The following is an 18,405-nucleotide window of genomic DNA, read 5'->3' on the forward strand; positions in this document are numbered from 1 at the left end:
AACATGTGCGGTAGCAATCACCGCAGACATGAGCTTTAGGACGGCGCTAGCGGCAGATTTTAAGAGGGAATATAAAAACGTGGAATTCCTTTGGAAGCAAAGACCAGGGATAGGGGGCGTAGCAGCCTTACCTCCGGCGGTGTCGCAGATACCGGGAAAGTACTTGTGCTTCTTGGTAACGAGGGCGACGGAGAAGCAGCACGTGGACCCAGAAAACCTAGTCTTGTCTTTGACGAGGCTGAGGGACTTCCTTGTGGAAATGGACGTGAAGGAGCTCTCGCTTCCAGTGTACGATCCAAATAGAGGAAGACTGCATCCTCGTGAATTGTACGCGCTTGTACACGTGATATTCTCTGATACGAACATACAAGTATATCTACATAAGAAATATTACTTAAGTATAGGCTGAGTGATGTACGAGAGGTTGTTAGGCCAAAGACTAAGTTGTGTGTAATATGTGAGAGGTGCGTTATGTTATGTTATGTGTTAGGTTATTAAGATCATGGGTAAGTAGGGGTTAGTGACCATGAACAACTAAATGACGATCTTGGGAATAGATCCAAAGTTTGGACTGTCCAATCTTAGGTCGAATTCCAAAATTTTAGAAACCAATTGATTTTAATAAGTTTTAGGATAAATATCTTTTTATCTGAACTGTCTTTAAGCAAATTTTAACGATATATATTAAGGTGAAACTGACAGGTGTGACAGTCGTGATTCCTTTTCTAGATCCTGATTGATCCTTAATTGCTCACTTGAGTCAAAACTTGAAATCGAAATCAAATCAAACTTGGAAAGAACAGTATGGACAATTTCAACCTGGATGAATTGATGGACCTGGCAGAGGCATATGTAGGACCGATGGTAGATGCGATCTATCGTCGGCTGATCGAACGAGACTTCGCTCTGGAGGACCCAGAGGTGGTCATGTTGCTGACCGCCCTGATTAACATCTTGGGGCACGACAACCGTGGGGACCGCCCACGGAAGTCCTGTTGATGGCAGCATATGGAGAAAGAGGAGTACTAGACCGCCCGAACATGAGAGTGATGAGGTGGAGAAACGGGGCTCTCTCAGGGAGTGACTTGGCGAATGAGCCTGGGTTGGGAAGTTCTAGGACTTACCAACCAGGTGAGATGCCAATGCCCTCCAAGCCCAAACCTGGGCTGACGAGAATGCATCGGGAGATGAACAGCGAGGCGACCTCGTCTGGTTCACCACTGAGAGCAGCTGTGCCACCAAAAGGGGCGAAAGTAACACAGAAGGTCCAGACGAACCAAACCATACAAGATCTGGACGAGATGAACGATCAGTTGAGAAGTACGAAGAAGGAGTTAGACGATATGACGAAGACCATGCTGGCGATGGAGGAAGACCGGGACATGTGGAGAAAGTTGTTTGAAGACTGCAACAAAAAGCAGGGTCAAGAGATCGAACGCTTAAGGCAGGAATACAAAGAGCGATCGGAGCAGGTGGCGTTGACGACGTCCATTGAGAAAGTGATACCTGCAAGGGATATTCCTCGTGGGCAGTCCCCGATGGAGCTCTTGACACCTCGAGAAATGAGTCAAACAACGGAGACACGGCTTCCAGCAGAGACGAACCGAGTAACAATCCCGGATCCTAGTGACACCTTGGGTGATCCCGTCGTAGAACAGACAGTGAGAAAACTGATAGAGACAGCTGGACGATTGGTCGCTAACAAGAATGCACCAGGTTCCGGGGTGACTGCACCCTATGGAACGATTGACGATACGGGCAGAGTACAACTCTCCCAGACAGTAATCAGACAAGGGATGAGTAACGTGACACCACTCATGGGGAACTCGAGAATCCCAGAGAGGAAAGTAAGGAAGATGCCAGCGAAGAAAGTGTCTCGTGTAATAGACGTGCAGAAGAATAATCAATTGAAGTATAATTTCACGGGAGTTCCGGAGACAGATCCGAGAGCCTGATTCAATCGAGCTACCTGGAGCCCAGCTGTGAACCTGCAGCAACCACCACTCGGGACATCTCACCTGATATTGGGAGACAGCTTAGTCAGAGTGCTGTCGAATTTGAGGACCTCATGGGTCACCACGGTGATGGCCTTTGGAGGCGCGACGATTGCCCAATTATATCGCATGGGGGAGCTGATGAATCCAGGGAAGATACCCAATGTGATGATCTTAGTTGGGACGAATGACATGTCCAGAGGATCAGATGAGCAGGAAGCACTGTGGGAAGCAATGATGGTGTGTTTGTTTACTACTCTCTGGCAGAAGTTCAGTTGCGCGGTACTGACCGTTTGCACGGTGCCAATGAACGCAAGAAGCCTGACAGCATCAGGAAGAAGGCACAACGAGGGAGTCATGAAATGGAACAACATCTTGAGAAACCTAGCAAATCGAAATGCCGGAAGAATGATCCTCATGGACATTGAACATGAATTGAGAGCCATGGATCAAGCCAGACTGACCACAGATGGCATCCACTTCGACAGTGTCAAAGGACAAGCTTGGTTGAATCGAGTCTTCCAAGAACGGTTGGATGAGCTGGAAGCAGAACTCTTTGACACAGGAGTACTGAAGGAAGAGGGAACGGTGAGTGATACGGTGATCACCACCTTTGTACCTCCTAACCTGGAAACACGCTCGGGTACGGTCCCAGCCGTCACAAATTACCGGCAACAAAGCTCCGGTGAACCAGGTCGAAGAACAGACGTACAAGATCGGTTGGGAGAAGCACCGATGAGGAGGACAATTCATCCTAGGAAAAGGATAGGACCTGTCAACCAACCAATCGAGGAAGTAGCAGGCACATCCAGATCGGACACTAGATCGGAGACGACAAGTACCAGTCGAGAGGAGAGACCGAGCAGAGGCTCATTGATGTGGTCGCGATCCATACCGTCTCCTTGGCATATATACAAAGAAGAACTAATGAAGCTGGACCTACAGAGAGTGAGCTTCATCGAAGATGCAAGGAGGATGCTGAATGGAGCGACGCTATCCGTCAGCAGATTGTACTCGATAACCGGCGTAGACTGGTTGATAGCCGCTAGCATAAATTTCAGCTCCACGACGGCCTTGAGATTTGCCGACTTGGAGGGACTGCCCTCCAACAACACAATAGGACCTGTAAATGCAAGACCGTTGCAAGATGTGAGATTGAACCATGATGAGAGGAATCGTGAAGAAAGGCCAGGAAGATTCCTGACGGCGAGAGCGCCGATTGGACAACACGTGAAGATATTTAGGCAATTGACGACACCACCTGGTCATGTGAAGGAGAGAGTGTACCCAAAACTAGTGAACCAGGATGGTGATGCCCAGAGATATGGTGGATTGACAGCGATAAAGAAAGATGAGACCATCTTCGCCGCCTACGACAAAGCAGAGATGAGAAAGGCCAAAATCATGGTAGTAGCGAATTCAGAGTTCGTGTACACCTCTAAGTCTTTGTTTTGGCCGGACGTCATACTGCTGGCCGCAGTTGACCTAGACCTATTGCAATCAGTGTCATTGGCTATAGGGGTACAAAGGCAGACAGAAATGAACCCGATAACGATTGTGTTTGCTGGCATCAATGACCATCTACACAGTAGAGGTTTTCTGAGCAGGCTCAGAGATCCTGCAACAGCAGAAAACGCAGTATGGCCAGCGATAAAAGACATCCTGGAGTCAATGGGTGAAGTGGTAGACGCGACAAAGGAGGGATCATTCAATAAAGTGACGTTGAGAGTAGTATTTGCGTTGTCTCCGGGATATGCATATCTCCCGGATGGACTGAAATTTGTGTATGCAATGGTAGCCTTACTTTCGGAGGGAAAATATGATGTGATCATATCAGCCCCGAATCGCATGATAGAAATGGAGAACCTGAGGCCACTTAAGGCTGAACTGCCTGCAGTATGGTCAGATATCTCAAACGCGATGAGAGGGTTCAAGGACCACGCGCTACACATGTTGGTGTTGGACGAAGTGCTGGGGTTGGAACTGTCCAACTTCAGTCGGCAACTCAAACTGAAACCAGGAATAGATGACGACCATCGAGTGATCACGGCGATGTCCAACGACTTGTGGTTCCGAGCAATGGAAGTGGCGAGTGAAGACACGAGAAGAAAGAATTCACTGGAGACGAGAGCTCATCTGGAAGCGATGGTGCTGAGAACCAAGCCGGAAGCAAACCAGTGGCTACACCTGAATCCGAGAGTAGCGGCATTGGGTGCAGATGCTTTTCAGCAAGGCCCAGTAATGATCACTAAGATACACGCCTACTTGTTGAAGGAGGTGAACCTGGCGGAAAATGCCGGAGAAAAGACAGCTGAGTTCGTGAACAGAATGTGTCAGATTACTCTGGAAACCTTCTGGACCCAGGAAGTGAAAGGACAGGAGGGATTTGAAAGGACAGACAGCATGCTAGAAGGGTTGGGAGCCGGATGGACCGCGTCCTTCTTGGCAAAAGTCTACCCGAAAGTCTCGCACTACTTGATAAAGGAATTCCTCCAAGCGGTAGTGAAAGTATCGATAGTGGAATTAATAGCCTTGTTCGTGACATTTGGAGCGGAGAATTTCGTGAAAGGACCGGTGATACTGCTTACGGATGGAATACAGAACCTGCGACTAGATGGACTTCTGACATTGATCGCAATAACCCACGGAAACTTGGGAGGACTGATGAAACTGGCACGTTGTCCAGAGCAGATGAAAGAGAGAGTGAGGAATCTGGATACACTCTTGTCCAGTATCTCTTGCAGCAAAATCGCTTTGGAACCGGAGAAGACGAGACAATTGAAAGAGAGGAAGATGTTAGACGACATGTTGGAGGCATGCCGCTGTTAACAGATTTGAGCTTAGCTATGAGAATCGATCCCTTGGCGCTGATCAGAGGAGTCACGGAGTTCGTGACAGTGATCTATGGACCAGCAGTCACCTTTGCGTTCCCTGACGTTAAAGTGGAAGCATATAGGAGGTCGGTGTTGCACCTGAACCTCATATCGGCAGTGGACGGTAGTACACTGAACTGGTGTGAGCAGCACGCATTGCGAGAGCTCATGAGTGAAGATCTGTTATTTGCGAAAATATCGGAGCCAGAGATGACAGTCATCAATTTTGACGATCACTTCTGTGACCGCATGGGAGAAGTAGAAAGAGGGCACATCGAGGTGTTTCCAAAGCTTTGGAATCTGAGGCCCTATGACAAAACGAATGGTGAAATGACCAGAGTGCCTCGTCTCACAGCAGCGTATCACAAGGTGAGAGAAGAGACGAAGGACTGGAGCGATTACAAGAAGCTACCCGAAGCAATCCCTGAATTCCCTCTGATAAGAAGGATGTTGCTCGGAGCAGTCTCCGTAGTACAAACTCCTAGGTTGAGAGCATTCGAAACCAATGAAAGGAGAGTAGGGAATTTCTCGGCGACGATGGATCCATACTTCGTGGGGAGAAATGCCGCCGTGTTACAGTACACACGATTTGCGTACACGGATCAAGCGACGAGAAGGCGAATAAGCAACGCTGCTACTCCCAAGCCTGAAGGATTTGATGAGGAATGGAGGGGACTAGGCTTAACTCCAATGAGGATGAGAGGCAGGACTGAATTGCCTGAAGCCTCAGTAATCCTGACCAGTGTGAGAAAAGAGATGAAAGCTGCGGGAGTATTGCAGACGAGAATTTTCCTAGCACCCTTCGGCTGCGAAGAAATCAAAGTGGTCCATGGAGAAGAGGAAGATAAATCAGCCGGTACATTGCTCATACCGAGATTCCAGGAAGAAGCTGACAATGACAAACAAGGACCATCGAACTCGAATAGGGACAAGTCAGAAGGAGATGACGGACAGGGTGGAAACCGTCAGACTGAAGAACCCATGCAACAAGATCAAGCTGGTGGGGAGGACGACAGGGCATCGACAGGAGGAACATCCAGCCTGGATTTCAATATCTTCAGTGATCTTGAGAATAATGCAGACACGTTGGAAACGACTGAGCCAGCGGATGATGGCATCTCGACACTGGAACCTCCGTCAGCCTTTGAGGAAATGAAACGGAATTTGCCGGAGAGCAGCTCTCCTGGCAATTCAAGAAATAGCGACCAGAGAATCCTCATGGAATCACCTCGGAGGAGAAGAATAGAGGCCTCAGCCAGAGTACCTTTCTTGGGAACGCTGCCCGAAGAAGAATGGGAAGTACATCACCGAGATCACGAGAGTAGGACGGGATGTAAGCTGGACAGAGTGGCGTTCATGGAAGAGGTCTGGACTGTGGTTCAGAGCTATGGGACCCAATCCATCCTCAAAACAGGTCTCAATCAACCCTTGATGAGAGAAGTACTTGACAAGCTTGATGAGTGTGAAGGGAGACTGAGTGAGTTATTGATCGACTCAGCCACTGATGAGAGTGAAGCGAATTCTCCCATCAAGATGACACCGCAGGACAATGAAGGAGAGGTGGTGTACCTGTCAAGGACCAGGAGAGGAACGATGCGATCAAAAATGGTGATTGATAAAATCAATGCGATGAAAATGAAGTTAGGCAGCAGATTGACGCCGAGGAGAATTGGAAAGACGAAAGTGGATTCAGAAATATCGATGAAAGCTGGTAACTCAGCGAAAAGGAAGCGAGTCGAAGAAGTTATGGATTTGGGGCAAGGTGATTATCAATTGTCCAGAACAGATAGAATATTAAGTGATATAGCGATGGTGCCACCCATTCTCATGGCAGGGATAAAGTGAACCGGTTATAAATCCAAAAGGAGTGACCGCACTCTGACTGGAGCAACTTTAGAAATGGAAATACTCAATCAATGTGGAGAGAGTAAAATGAGGGACTTCAAACCATCTCCCATGAATCATGGAAAAGGAAGTGTTGCAGGACAACTGACACCAGTGGAATACAACCGACTAACAGTGTCGGAGACAGTGTCGATAGATGAACCCACCGGTGGATACATGGAGATGTTGGAATACCGGAACTCGGCTAGAGGGTATGTAATGGCCCTGGAAGACGAAAAAGCCATGGAGGGTTATCTGGAAACGATGTTGCAAGGCACCACCCTCAAGCAGAAGGCGTATGGAACTTTGGCGTCGTCTGACGTAGAGGCGGAGACGATCGAGCAGTTAGTGAGCCTTCCATGGAAAGCAGTAGTATTGAGGTATTTCGAAGAAAAATGAGGACTACGCCAAGAATACATGCTCTCGTGGCAGTACCTTACGTAAGGACAGAATTACAACTCAGGCTCGCCTGGTGCATGATGGGACTGACTCGCGAAGAATATGATTCAGAAGAAAGGAAGAGATCAAAGGAGGAAAAAGTTTTCCTTATGACGAATCTGAGGGATCTGATAGTCCAGGAGGGAGCAGCAGTAGCGTGTGCAAAGCGGAGAGACGCTCTCTGTTTCATTCGATTCCTGATAGAGCAGATTTCAGTACCTGCATTAAGCACTTGTGTTAAAATGTTGAAGGAAGGCGATGAGCGAACGAAAGCCATGTTCCTACTAGCAATGCTGGATATGCAGCAAAGTAAACCGATGAGGGTGAACATGAAAGAACCTGAAGAATTGGAACCCATGAAAAAGATAGACGAGATCAGGAGATTCTCAAACAAGGAGTTGAGGCTCACTAAAGAATCTATGGGAGCATTGCCGAAATCCAGTGAATACTGTGGACCGATCAAGAAGAAGTCATATAGCTATGTGTCCGGGATTATAGGGATAGCATACAATCCTTTCCTGAGTGAAGACATACGCGATTGCTTCTTTGATTATGAGCAGGCGGTGTTACTAAGATTCTGGACGTCCAGAATTGTGACGACTAAGAGCGTTAACAATCCACAGGCCAAATTGGGATTGGTCTTGGAAGAAGAGGTGACTGCACCTTCAATACCAAAATCCGACAAGAGAGTGGAATTTGGGTTGGGATTCTCAGATGAATTACTGAGAACGAGCTTGATGGCAGTGTGGGAATTGATGAAGCCATCATGGTGTCCCAGTCCCAACGCTGACTCAATATTACGGGCGACACAGGACATACAGAGGGAACTGAATGCGGACTGTAACCTGCGTGACCTCAACATCATATATAATGTGATGATAACAGCCTCTAAGAGCAACGGAGAAGATAGAGTGGAGTTGCCTGGCTGGGGACCAGAAGACTGGGTCAAACCTGGTAGCTGTCTGGCGGAAGTCTGTGGACTAGAGGGTCACATTTGTGGAAGTCTAGACTGTGTGAAAACCCTGGAGAAACAACACAAGCAGTTGACAGTATTGTTTGGAAATGTAGTGATGAAAGCAAGAACGGAAACGGAACTGATAGCAGATTGCCATGGAGGAACCGATGTGAATCTAGTGACAGCACTAGGATTCTACAGCATGTTTGGTTCTTTAGAGTCACTATTGAATCTAGAACAGAAACATGAGATGGTCACAGCCATCAGCGTAGAAGTATTCCCAGGAGTTCTGCAGACTGAGCAGAAGTATATAGGAAAATGGAGGGAAGCAATCGAAACAGAGATGAACATCAGACACAGCGAAACTTATTGTAGACCATCAGGAGCACGATATTTGGTGGGTTCAACGTTGGCTCCAATGTGCAAGAGCAGATACCCTGTACATTTCGTGGCTGTGGACGTGAAGAGTACAAGAACGATCGTGGATCAAGCTTTCTCAGTGCCAAAGTGCGTGAGATTGGCGAGAATGTCTGAAAAGTCTTACGAGTTACTATGTAAGATGTTCTCAGCAGTTCCAGAGAGAACCAAAGAGGAGTTGGAGTCAATACTAGGAAAGAAGTTCATGGGATATGTGAGCGGGAACTTCAGTGACTTTGAAAAACAGAAACAGAGAGGATCAACTGTCACAGATTACAATGCAGTAGATGAGAATGATGAAATCCACCGAGTGATGATGGAAGTGGAACCATTGCTGGAAGCTTCAGGAAAACGCAATTGGAGGAGCATCATGTTGACACATGACGAGTTTCCTTGCCACTGCTTGCTGCAGACCTGGTGGTATCCCAAGCGTAGTAATTTGGTGTTGATCTGGGACTCTGGAGAGCTGCTCTCCATGGGTTTACCAGATTCATCACAGCCCATAACAATAGTGATAGTGGGAGTTATGATGGCGATACGATGGCTGGAAGCTCATGTGAGAGAAAATAATAGACAGGAGGCACCGACGAGAGAACAATTGCAGAAATTAGATTGTCTAAAAGATTTAGATCTTTTTGAGACAATGTGCAAAGTTCTAAACATTCCGATGGAAGTGAAGAAGATATGGGCAAGAAAACGATTGATGCTATGGTTCAGAGCTAACATGACTGCATGGTTGTACGAGTATGCGAAAAAACATATGTCGAAACATGGCAGAGTGTACAGTGAATATCAGCTGGACATTGGGGCAGGAGCTTTCAAGCGAGCTTTCGTGACCCATCGGAATGCAGTGACCACCGCTGTGAAAAGAATTTCCAGGACGAGCGAGCGTAGTGGAAATGAGAAGGCAGAGATGCTGAAAGAAGATTTGGAGAGAAACGTGACGTTGTGTCTCCACAACAGCTTCTGTAGAAACAGAGAATCAAACGTGGATCCCCTACCTTGCTGTAAACAGAGGGTGGAAGAACAGAAGTGTTGGAAGACGGCTTCCAACAGCGTCAGGATAGTCAATGACGTGCTACAAGACACGGAAACCGAAAGTGCGGAGTCAGTGTCACAGGAGGAGGAAATGGAGCATTGACGAATGGTCGAGAAAACAAGAGGCAGCAAGAAAGAAAATTAGAAGAATTTAGAAGTTTTAGAACTTCTAAACGACGAAAAAAGAAGAGAACAAAGGGATGATGAAGAAAAGTTAAAACTCAGAATTGTTTTATGTGTGTGAAAAACTCAAGTGAGAAACCAAGCAACCAAGTTGTAACTGAAAACTGAAACATTTAGTTGAGTTTTGAAATTGTTGCATTTATAAATTTGCATTTTGGTTTTAGTTGAAGTGGCTTTAGAGACACTCACTTATTATTTATTTAGAAAGGCTTGAGGGAAGAGTATATTTAAATATTCCAGCCTGCATGATTGTCTTTAATCACTTAGGAAGACTGATAACTTTGTGGTGACATGAAAAACTTGAGTAACTTCTTGAGGAGGGAGGTTGTTGCATTGTTCTTTCTAACCACAAAGTTTCTTAGTTTTAATACTCAGGACAATAGACAAGCAAGATTTCCGAAGGGAAGGAGCATAGTAGGATAATTTTAGCTTGTTGGTTGGCAGGACTGTCCTGCAAGCCAACACCTTTTAAATCTAGGAGAAAAAGTTTCAATCGGGACATTGACACTGGAAGTCAGAAAATATGTTTTATCTAAAGTCATATCCTCAATGTGCAGATTAATGAAAGAATTTGAAGGCTATAGTGATGTAGTATGATGCCATTTATATTCTGCAGAACAACTTTTATCTGCGATTGCGAACAGTACGAAAATTGAGATTGGAGAACGACAACGAACTACAGAATAGCAGAGAACGTTCCGAGTTGCAACTATTGTGCTGCTACAATAGTTGCAAGGCCGTTGCCAACAACGGTGAAGGGTGAGAACCAGCCTTCCGGATTAGCAAGAAATCAAGAGTAAGGAGCTTGATTCGGCGGATTCGAGAATCCGGAAGGGTCTCGGGACGGAAACTTTTATTAACTCACATAAACTTTTAGCATCCTGTCATGTCCTGACTTGAATTTAACTGATATTTTGATTAGTTTTGACAAGGATGAGGTGCTAGGAGTTGGGGGAAAGGGTTGATCCATCTTCGATGGAGATGATGATTTTTATCTACTGAACAAAAGCAATAGTAATATGATAAGTAGTAGCCCTGTTTTTAGGAGTGAACTCGTGGTCTGGGGATACTGAGACCCAGCCATGAGCTCACTAACTTTGCATGTAATTCAGTTAATTTGAGCGTTCTGGTCGAAGCCGGAGAACAGTAACGTTTTTGTCAGCCTGATGTAAGAAAGACCACCGAAAAGTACTGGCTTGGTAGAGACGGTGAAAAACATGCAAAGCTCTGTTTAGACGCTAGCCAGTCGTCTTAAGACTTAGTTTTGTTATCCGTCGATATGTATCTTCCGGGCGAATGTTACAATATGTAATGGTATTGCAATCGGGTGCTAGACTTTGTCCCGTAAATATTTTTAAGCACAGAATGGTCACAATTGTAAATGGAAATTTACGTTAAGTTCGGTTCAGCTCGTAATTATTTTAATTTCGTTTTTGTGTCACTGGCACATTTGGTCTGGAGGTAACGAATACGCCTGGAGTGGCAAAGAACGTCGGTTCAAATCTGACAGGACCTGTTTTTTTTTCAAACGGGATTTTTTTAAGTTTTTTTTACATTATAGTTGCTGTTGCTGCAATGCAGTGATGCGTTAATTAAAACGCATATAATTTCAATCTCAACTGCCATGTAAAGTACTTATTTGATATTTCAGGTTATGGAACATCATATTTACTATTATAAACTTAATTGAATTCGTTAGTAAATATTTATTTCTTCAGTTTGATAAGCTACGGCGTTTTGTGAAAATCTGTAATATCTAAATGGAGAAACGACCAGTTGCGATACTGTGCGATAATGCAACAATTGCGTATGGGCGCATTAAATCAGGAAATCCTCCCGTGCTCAATCAGCTGAAGGTGAAGGTTGAATGTGGATCTATTTACGGACTATTAGGGCCATCGGGTTGCGGAAAGACAACATTACTGAAATGCATCTTAGGTTAGACACTGATAGATTTTTCAACGAAACAAAACTCACCTGCTCAACTTGATTTTAACGACTTCCTATCAAAAATTTATTCAAAAAAACGAGAGGTTTTACTGAAATTATTTTAAACAAGGATAGCCGGTTACTGTCAGGGCTTTTACGAAAAATGACTAAAAAACACATTTTTTTGAACGAAACAAAGCAGGTGAGTTTTGTTTCAACGAAACAAGACTCACCTGCTCAACTTGGTTTTAATGACTTCCTATCAGAAATTTATTCAAAAAAAACGAGAGGTTTTTGCTGAAATTTTTTAAAACAAGGATAGCCGGTTAACTTGATTTTTTCTCAAAGATTGTCTTAACTTGATTTTTCTCAAAGCTGAGTATTGTTTGCACAACCACTGCATGCAATCAGCGGCGGCGAAGTATATGAAATATTTGAGTTTCACTTACATTTGCTTGTTGATTTTGACCGATCAGATTTTGGTTTGTTCTTGGGTTTGTTCTACTGTTGGACAAATCTTCATCTAGACTAGCCTCCCATGGAATGGCAAAATGCGCCTTTGAGGCTGGCTTATTTTGGAGTTTTTTCAGCTCAAAATCCATTGCAACCAAAAATTGTTCAGCAACTTGGAAGGATATAATATATTAAAGTCCTTCTGATGATGAGCTGCAATGAAAAACATTTTAATTTGAGAATAATTTGAGTACCAGTATCGAAAAAAGCCAAACTTAACGGCAGTACAAGTACAGCGAATACTGCTTACAGTAGTAGGAGAATTTGTTTTCTCTAGAGGGAGGCGGTTTTTAAAGAAGGCGTTAGGTAGTAGTAGTAGTAGTAGTAGTAGTAGTAGTAGTAGTAGGGCTTTTGTGCTCGTAGTCGAAATGGTTTTTTTAGAGCAAATTTGCGAAGAAGTAGATCATAATGTTTTGAACACAGTTTGGAAGTTTTTAGGGTTGGTTAGCAAAAAATGGTGAGTGTTTGTAGAATTTTTTAAATCCACCCTTGTATAAATATATACTTTAACTGATATAAGATTATTAGTAAATTCTTCAGGAAGCAAAGTTAAACTTTTTTCAATATTTTTTCGAAGACGCCGTGGTCTAAACTGACAATCTTGATTGCCTTTGTTTGTATGATAAAACAGTTAAACTAAACTTACATATCATGTGTCTTCAATAGAGTAACACAAGTATAAATGTTTTTGTCAAAAACTGTTTGCTAAGGGCGCCTCTGATGTAGTGTTAAATAGTGCAATATTCCAGGGAGCCTCCAATTGCAGTCTGGCAGAATAACCGTTTTCGGAAAAGACAGTCCCAGCAGTGATTTAGATGTTGTCGCAGTACCAGGAAAAGATGTCGGTTACATGCCGCAAGATCTCGCTCTCCACCCGAACTTTACGATTAAAGAGATCCTCTACTTTTACGGCAAAATCAATGGGATGGCAGGGTCTGATATAAGGCGTCGCTTGAGTTTCTTGTCTGAGCTTTTAGACCTACCTGCTTCTTATCGAATGGTGGAAAAATTAAGCGGAGGCCAAAGGCGACGAGTTTCATTTGCTGCTGCGTTGGTTCATGACCCAAAATTATTAATCTTAGACGAGCCGACTGTAGGTGTTGATCCTTTGTTGCGAGCGAAGATTTGGAGACATCTAGTTGATTTATCAGTTAATAACGAAACTACTATCCTCATAACTACACACTACATTGAAGAGGCCCGCCAAGCTAACAGGGTGGGACTGATGCGCCAGGGAGTTCTTTTGTCTGAAGGGGAACCAGAACATTTGATAAAAGAAAAAGGTCTGGCTAATTTGGAAGCCGTCTTTCTCGAGTTATGTTCGAATGACAACCAAAATTCGTCATCTTCTGGAGAGGTTTCACGTAAGTTTTAAAAAAATTCAGTGGATTAATCGCGGTCGCGGATTGTGTTGCTATATAGTCGTTTAATACTGGGGCGAATCTAGGATTTTCTCGAGGGGGGGGGGGGGGGGGGGTCGGATTTTCATAAAATTTTGAAAATGTTGTCCACCCTTTCTTTAGGTCGGCCAAATTGAAATCTGAGCTCTGATGAATCACTATAAAGACCCCATTTTGACCAAATTTTTTGCGCCGCAGGCAAATTTATGAAAAAACAGGCCAAAAAGGTGTTTTTAGGCACTTTTTGGGAAATGTTGACCAAAAAATCGCGTTTTTTTTTGCGCGCGCTCCCCCTTCAAAATTAGTATATATTCGCGGTCACAAAGGTCCAGTCACAAAAATGGATATCTCAAATTACTACAAAGGGGGCACCCTTTGGGTCGGCAGGCTGCAAAATGATTGTAATTTTAGGCTTAGACACTTAGAAGATATATGTGCTTTAAACCTTTTCTGCACTGGATATGATGTTGAACAATCATTTTTTGGCAGCATGAGTCACATATACCCTCATGGGACTACAGTGAATTGATTGGATTAGCTATTGCATTGATTGGCTTCGCGAACATAGTACTAGACTTTTCTTTCCGTAAATAACTTTGTTCACTGGACTCATTTTCTGGGAGCCTGTTAGAAACAAATTTACTGCTACAGGTATGTTTTGCGCATGTTAGGTTTTTAAGCATCTTTCTTTTTCGAAATTAGATTTTTATGTTGGTTGTGATTTTACCAACTCGATTTAAAAAAAAATTTCTTTTGCGCATTTTTTGTGCTTGATAGCTTTCAGCTTGTATTATATCGGGTTAGTTGCCTGGTATTGCTTCGTTCGACGAGCGGAAAAAGTTTTTGTGCGCACTTTGTTCTGATGGAGAGCGGGAATTAGTCATTTTTTCGAGTCTAGATTTTTTTCGCCTTTTTTTCAGGCATGATAGGTTTCGACTTTTATAATATCGTCTTAGTGGCCTCTTGGTGAAGGTAACTCAATAATTTTTTGGAAGTCTTTTTGAACTGTTTCGGTATTTTAGACTTTGTGGCCGCTTGGGTGATTTTTTACTATAGGTGGTAATTTTGAGTGGAGTGCATGTATTAAATTTTAGAACTATAAGGCAAAATTAAGTGTTTTCATTTTCAATCAATTATATTAGTGCTGATAGTTTTTATGAATACATTACTTTGACAGATGAAATGCTATTCAAAGTTTACACTTCTTTTGCCAGAAAATTTGGCTTTTGAAACAAAATATAAGAACAAATATTTGGAAGTCTTTTTGAACTTTTTAGGCTCAACTGTTTCGGTATTTTAGACTTTGTTGCCGCTCGGGTGATATGTTACAATAGGTGATAATTTTGAGTGTAGTGCATGTATTAAATTTTAGAACTATAAGGCATAATAAAGTGTTTTCATTTTCAATCAATTATACTAGTACTAAGATAATTTTTATGAATACATTACTCTGACAGATGAAATGCTATTCAAAATTTACACTTCTTTTGCCAGAAAATTTGGCTTTTGAAACAAAAATATAAGTAATGTGCGAAGTGTAAGAAAAAGCGATCCAGCTATTCAAATTGAACCTACCACCTATTGTAAGATATCACAGCCGCTGGATAAGTTTTCTTCCGATGATAATTTCACGCTGTTTTGTCTTTGCATTTTTTTTGTTTTTAAAAGAGATTTTTTCATTTTGATAGATTCGTTTTTTCGACATTTTCAAGTTTTTTTTCTATTTTTTTTCGACTTGGTTTTCTTGTTTTGTTAGAAAATCTGTGTAAAAAATTAGTTGTCTAGTCAAAAGACATTTGTCATTGAGCTTAGTGTTATAACTTTAAATTATAGTCGAGATTTTTTTATAAATTGTGGAAACATCTCGTCGAGGCGAGGTCGAGACCTGTCGAAATATGGATTGCTTTTTTTCGAGACTTCTAATTTGACTTAGATCTCACGGCAGTAATTAATTTCATCACAGATAACACAGAGGATAAAAGCAGCCCTCTAAAAACTTCATAAATTCGAGCCTAGCTCATGATTTTTTTATTTGTTTAAAATTTGATAATTTGAATTGGTTTTTTTTCTTTTTTGAAATTACTATCGCCATCGGTGAGAAAGCTATTAAGTAATGGGCTCTCTGTCATAGTAACATTATTCAGATCACAAGCTATCCTTAAGTTCATGCAAAATCCGAGAACGAATAATAGCTTTTATTGTTCGCAAAAGTAGTTAACAAACTCAAAGTGTGCGCAAATTTGTCGTCTAAGGCCATTCAACATTTTTTATTGCACGATGCTCTTTTTCCAATGTTATCTGTCATCTTACTTTTAAGTTGTTATTCTAAAATTCACATTCTGGATGGAAGGCAATCAATTTATCTTTAATTCGGTAACTTTTATGAAAAATCTTGATCAAAAAGAAATATTGAAATTTAGAGAGGTTAAATAGGATATTTTTTCTTCGCTATCGAACAGCAAAAGTGTAAAGGTCATGAAAACCTTGATCGATTTCTAGTTTCGAAAGTGAAATTCATTTTTCAGATTTCCCAGTGAAATTAAAATTTTAATCATTATTCCGGTTTTCTCAAATTGGGTAAATTTAATAATAAAAAACTGCCTATCATAAATCTTTCTTGAAATTCGAAGAGCTTTAAGGTTTTTTTCTTTGAAATGCGTTGAGGTTTTTTCATAAAAGAGCAAGCCATTTTTTGTTCTGTTTACTTGCGTTCATTGACTGTTTCCAACTGTCTGTTGGCGATGCTTTTTAAGTGCAGAAGATCATTGAAGTTCAATTGTCTTTTGAATGCTTAATAGCTATGTTGCGTTTTAGCTGCCGCCAACGATGGCGTGAAACTTCTTGTAGACAATAATGGGATCAATAGTCAAGGAAAAGAAAGCAATTCCGACGCCGAATGCTCAATCATTAGTGATCAAACCCAAGATTTCTTCAATAATCAAACGCTATATCTGAGATTACGCAGAACTTTGCGACAAAATACAATCAATCCGAAACATTTGGTTGCATGTATTCTAAAGGATTCTATCCATTTGATCAGAAATAAACCACTGATGGTTTTTCAATTTCTACTGCCGCTGATACAAATCTCAATTCTACTGCTAGCGATTGGAGGCAACCCAGAAGACGTACCTGTTGGTGTTTTCAACCAGGATACTTCACCAAATAAGACGTCTCTCAGTGTTAGGTATCTCAGCTACCTGGACAAAGGCAACCTGCTAAAATTGGAGTATTTTGATTCTGATGAAGGTATTGAAACTGCTTCACATAATGCACAAATAGCTGCCATAGTCCGATTTGGCAAAAATTATACAAAAGACTTGATAAAGCGTGGGCTTGATTTTCAGAACACTTCTATTGAAACAGCCCTAGGTGGTAGTGTGGTAATAAGTTTGGACCAAACAGTGCTCATGACTGCCATGCTGCTTCAGCAGAAGTTCTTGGAAGCGTATGCTGAGTTTGGTTACAGCATGATACGTGATGTATCTTCAAATCCTTCACTCACTATATCGCCCATAAACTTCACTAAACCATTCTACGGCGACGAGGTGAAATCGTTCACAGACTACATGGCTCCAGGAGTCATTCTGCAGTTGACGTACGCTATGTCTGTTTCGCTGACTGGAATCGGGGCTATAATCGAACGCAAACAGGGTCTCGTGGATCGACTCAGCGCCTCAGGAGTTACTGAAACGGTGCTGATGTTGTCTCTCATGACAGTTCAATGTTTCATAATGACAGGACAACTTTGTATACTGTTCATCATGGCGTTGTTGGTTTTCGACACCCCATTTTTGGGCAATTTAGCCCTCGCAGTCTGGATTGCATATATGCAGGGTCTGAGTGGATTGGTGTTCGGGCTAATTGCGTCGGCTGTTTGCACGGAAGAAACGCAAGCCATGCAGCTAACTTTGGGTACTTTTTACCCGCTGATGCTTCTTAGTGGCGTCATTTGGCCCCTGGATGCGATTCCGTACCCACTGAGATACGTGAGCTATGCGCTTCCGCCGACTCTACCCGCGGCGGCGATGAGAGACGTCTTTCTCAGAGGCTGGGGCTTGGCCTATAAAGAGGTCTGGGCGGGTGTTTTGGTGAACATCGGATTCATTGTTCTGTTTTTGACAATCGCAATTGTCATTAGAAAGATTCTGTGGTACAAACGGTAATGTTGACGAAGAATGAACTCATTGTATTGAATCACAATTGAAAAAACATTTTAACGTATTTATTTTATTTTGGTAATGTTGGCAGGAAATGTTAGTATTATCTTCTAAAAGCTCAGTTTTCGATGTTTCGCTGATATTTCTAGTTCAGTCGAACAAAACTATTCAAGCAATGTTGAACTTATGATTTAGGTTTTTATTGCCTTGCGTTTAAATTGACTTAAACGCTTAAATACTGAAAAAAAGAGCTGCTGAAACTAATTGCAACAAGTTGATAATAACTTCTGCCAACTCTGATTTGGTTTAATAATTGATTACAAATAATTCAAACATATCTAGATATAATTCCTTTACAAAATCTTTACGTCGTGCTCTATATGTTCAAGTAGTTAGAAAAAATTGATTTGATGTATTTAAGAGAATGTTATATTTGTTTTATTTTTGAAATTAATGTTTTTGATGTTTCAAATTTTTGAAGAGTCATAAGTGAACAAACAGTTTTGTTTTAAAACCACCGAAAGGTATTTGTAGAACTTTCTGGCATAGCTTAAGCTACCAAAGCAGGCTTGTTCGCTTTGGCTCGATCCCTGTTCTGGAAAGCACAACGTTTACTTGGTA

General features: G+C 42.4%; 2 protein-coding genes across 2 annotated transcripts in view; one reads left to right on the plus strand and one right to left on the minus strand.

The window, feature by feature from the left end:
* The window catches only part of LOC134850117 (mediator of RNA polymerase II transcription subunit 20-like), a 425,236-nt gene that overhangs the window by 401,294 nt on the left and 5,537 nt on the right, over positions 1–18,405 (minus strand). The window lies entirely within an intron of this gene.
* LOC134850085 (ABC transporter G family member 20-like) lies at positions 11,398–18,181 on the plus strand. Its single transcript, XM_063866564.1, has 3 exons — positions 11,398–11,720; positions 12,974–13,588; positions 16,439–18,181. Exons 1-3 carry the CDS (start codon positions 11,543–11,545, stop codon positions 17,788–17,790), a joined length of 2,145 nt encoding a protein of 714 aa, XP_063722634.1. The 5' UTR covers positions 11,398–11,542; the 3' UTR covers positions 17,791–18,181.

Source organism: Symsagittifera roscoffensis, chromosome 1 (assembly GCF_963678635.1).
Source record: "Symsagittifera roscoffensis chromosome 1, txSymRosc1.1, whole genome shotgun sequence".
In the NCBI taxonomy this organism is placed as follows: domain Eukaryota; kingdom Metazoa; phylum Xenacoelomorpha; order Acoela; family Convolutidae; genus Symsagittifera; species Symsagittifera roscoffensis.

Coding starts and splice junctions, on each gene's coding strand:
- LOC134850085 (XM_063866564.1), top strand. CDS start 11,543: ATGGAGAAACGACCAGTTGCGATACTGTGCGATAATGCAACAATTGCG. Junction 11,721..12,973: donor ATTACTGAAATGCATCTTAG/GTTAGACACTGA, acceptor GCAATATTCCAG/GGAGCCTCCAATTGCAGTCT. Junction 13,589..16,438: donor ATCTTCTGGAGAGGTTTCAC/GTAAGTTTTAAA, acceptor GTTGCGTTTTAG/CTGCCGCCAACGATGGCGTG.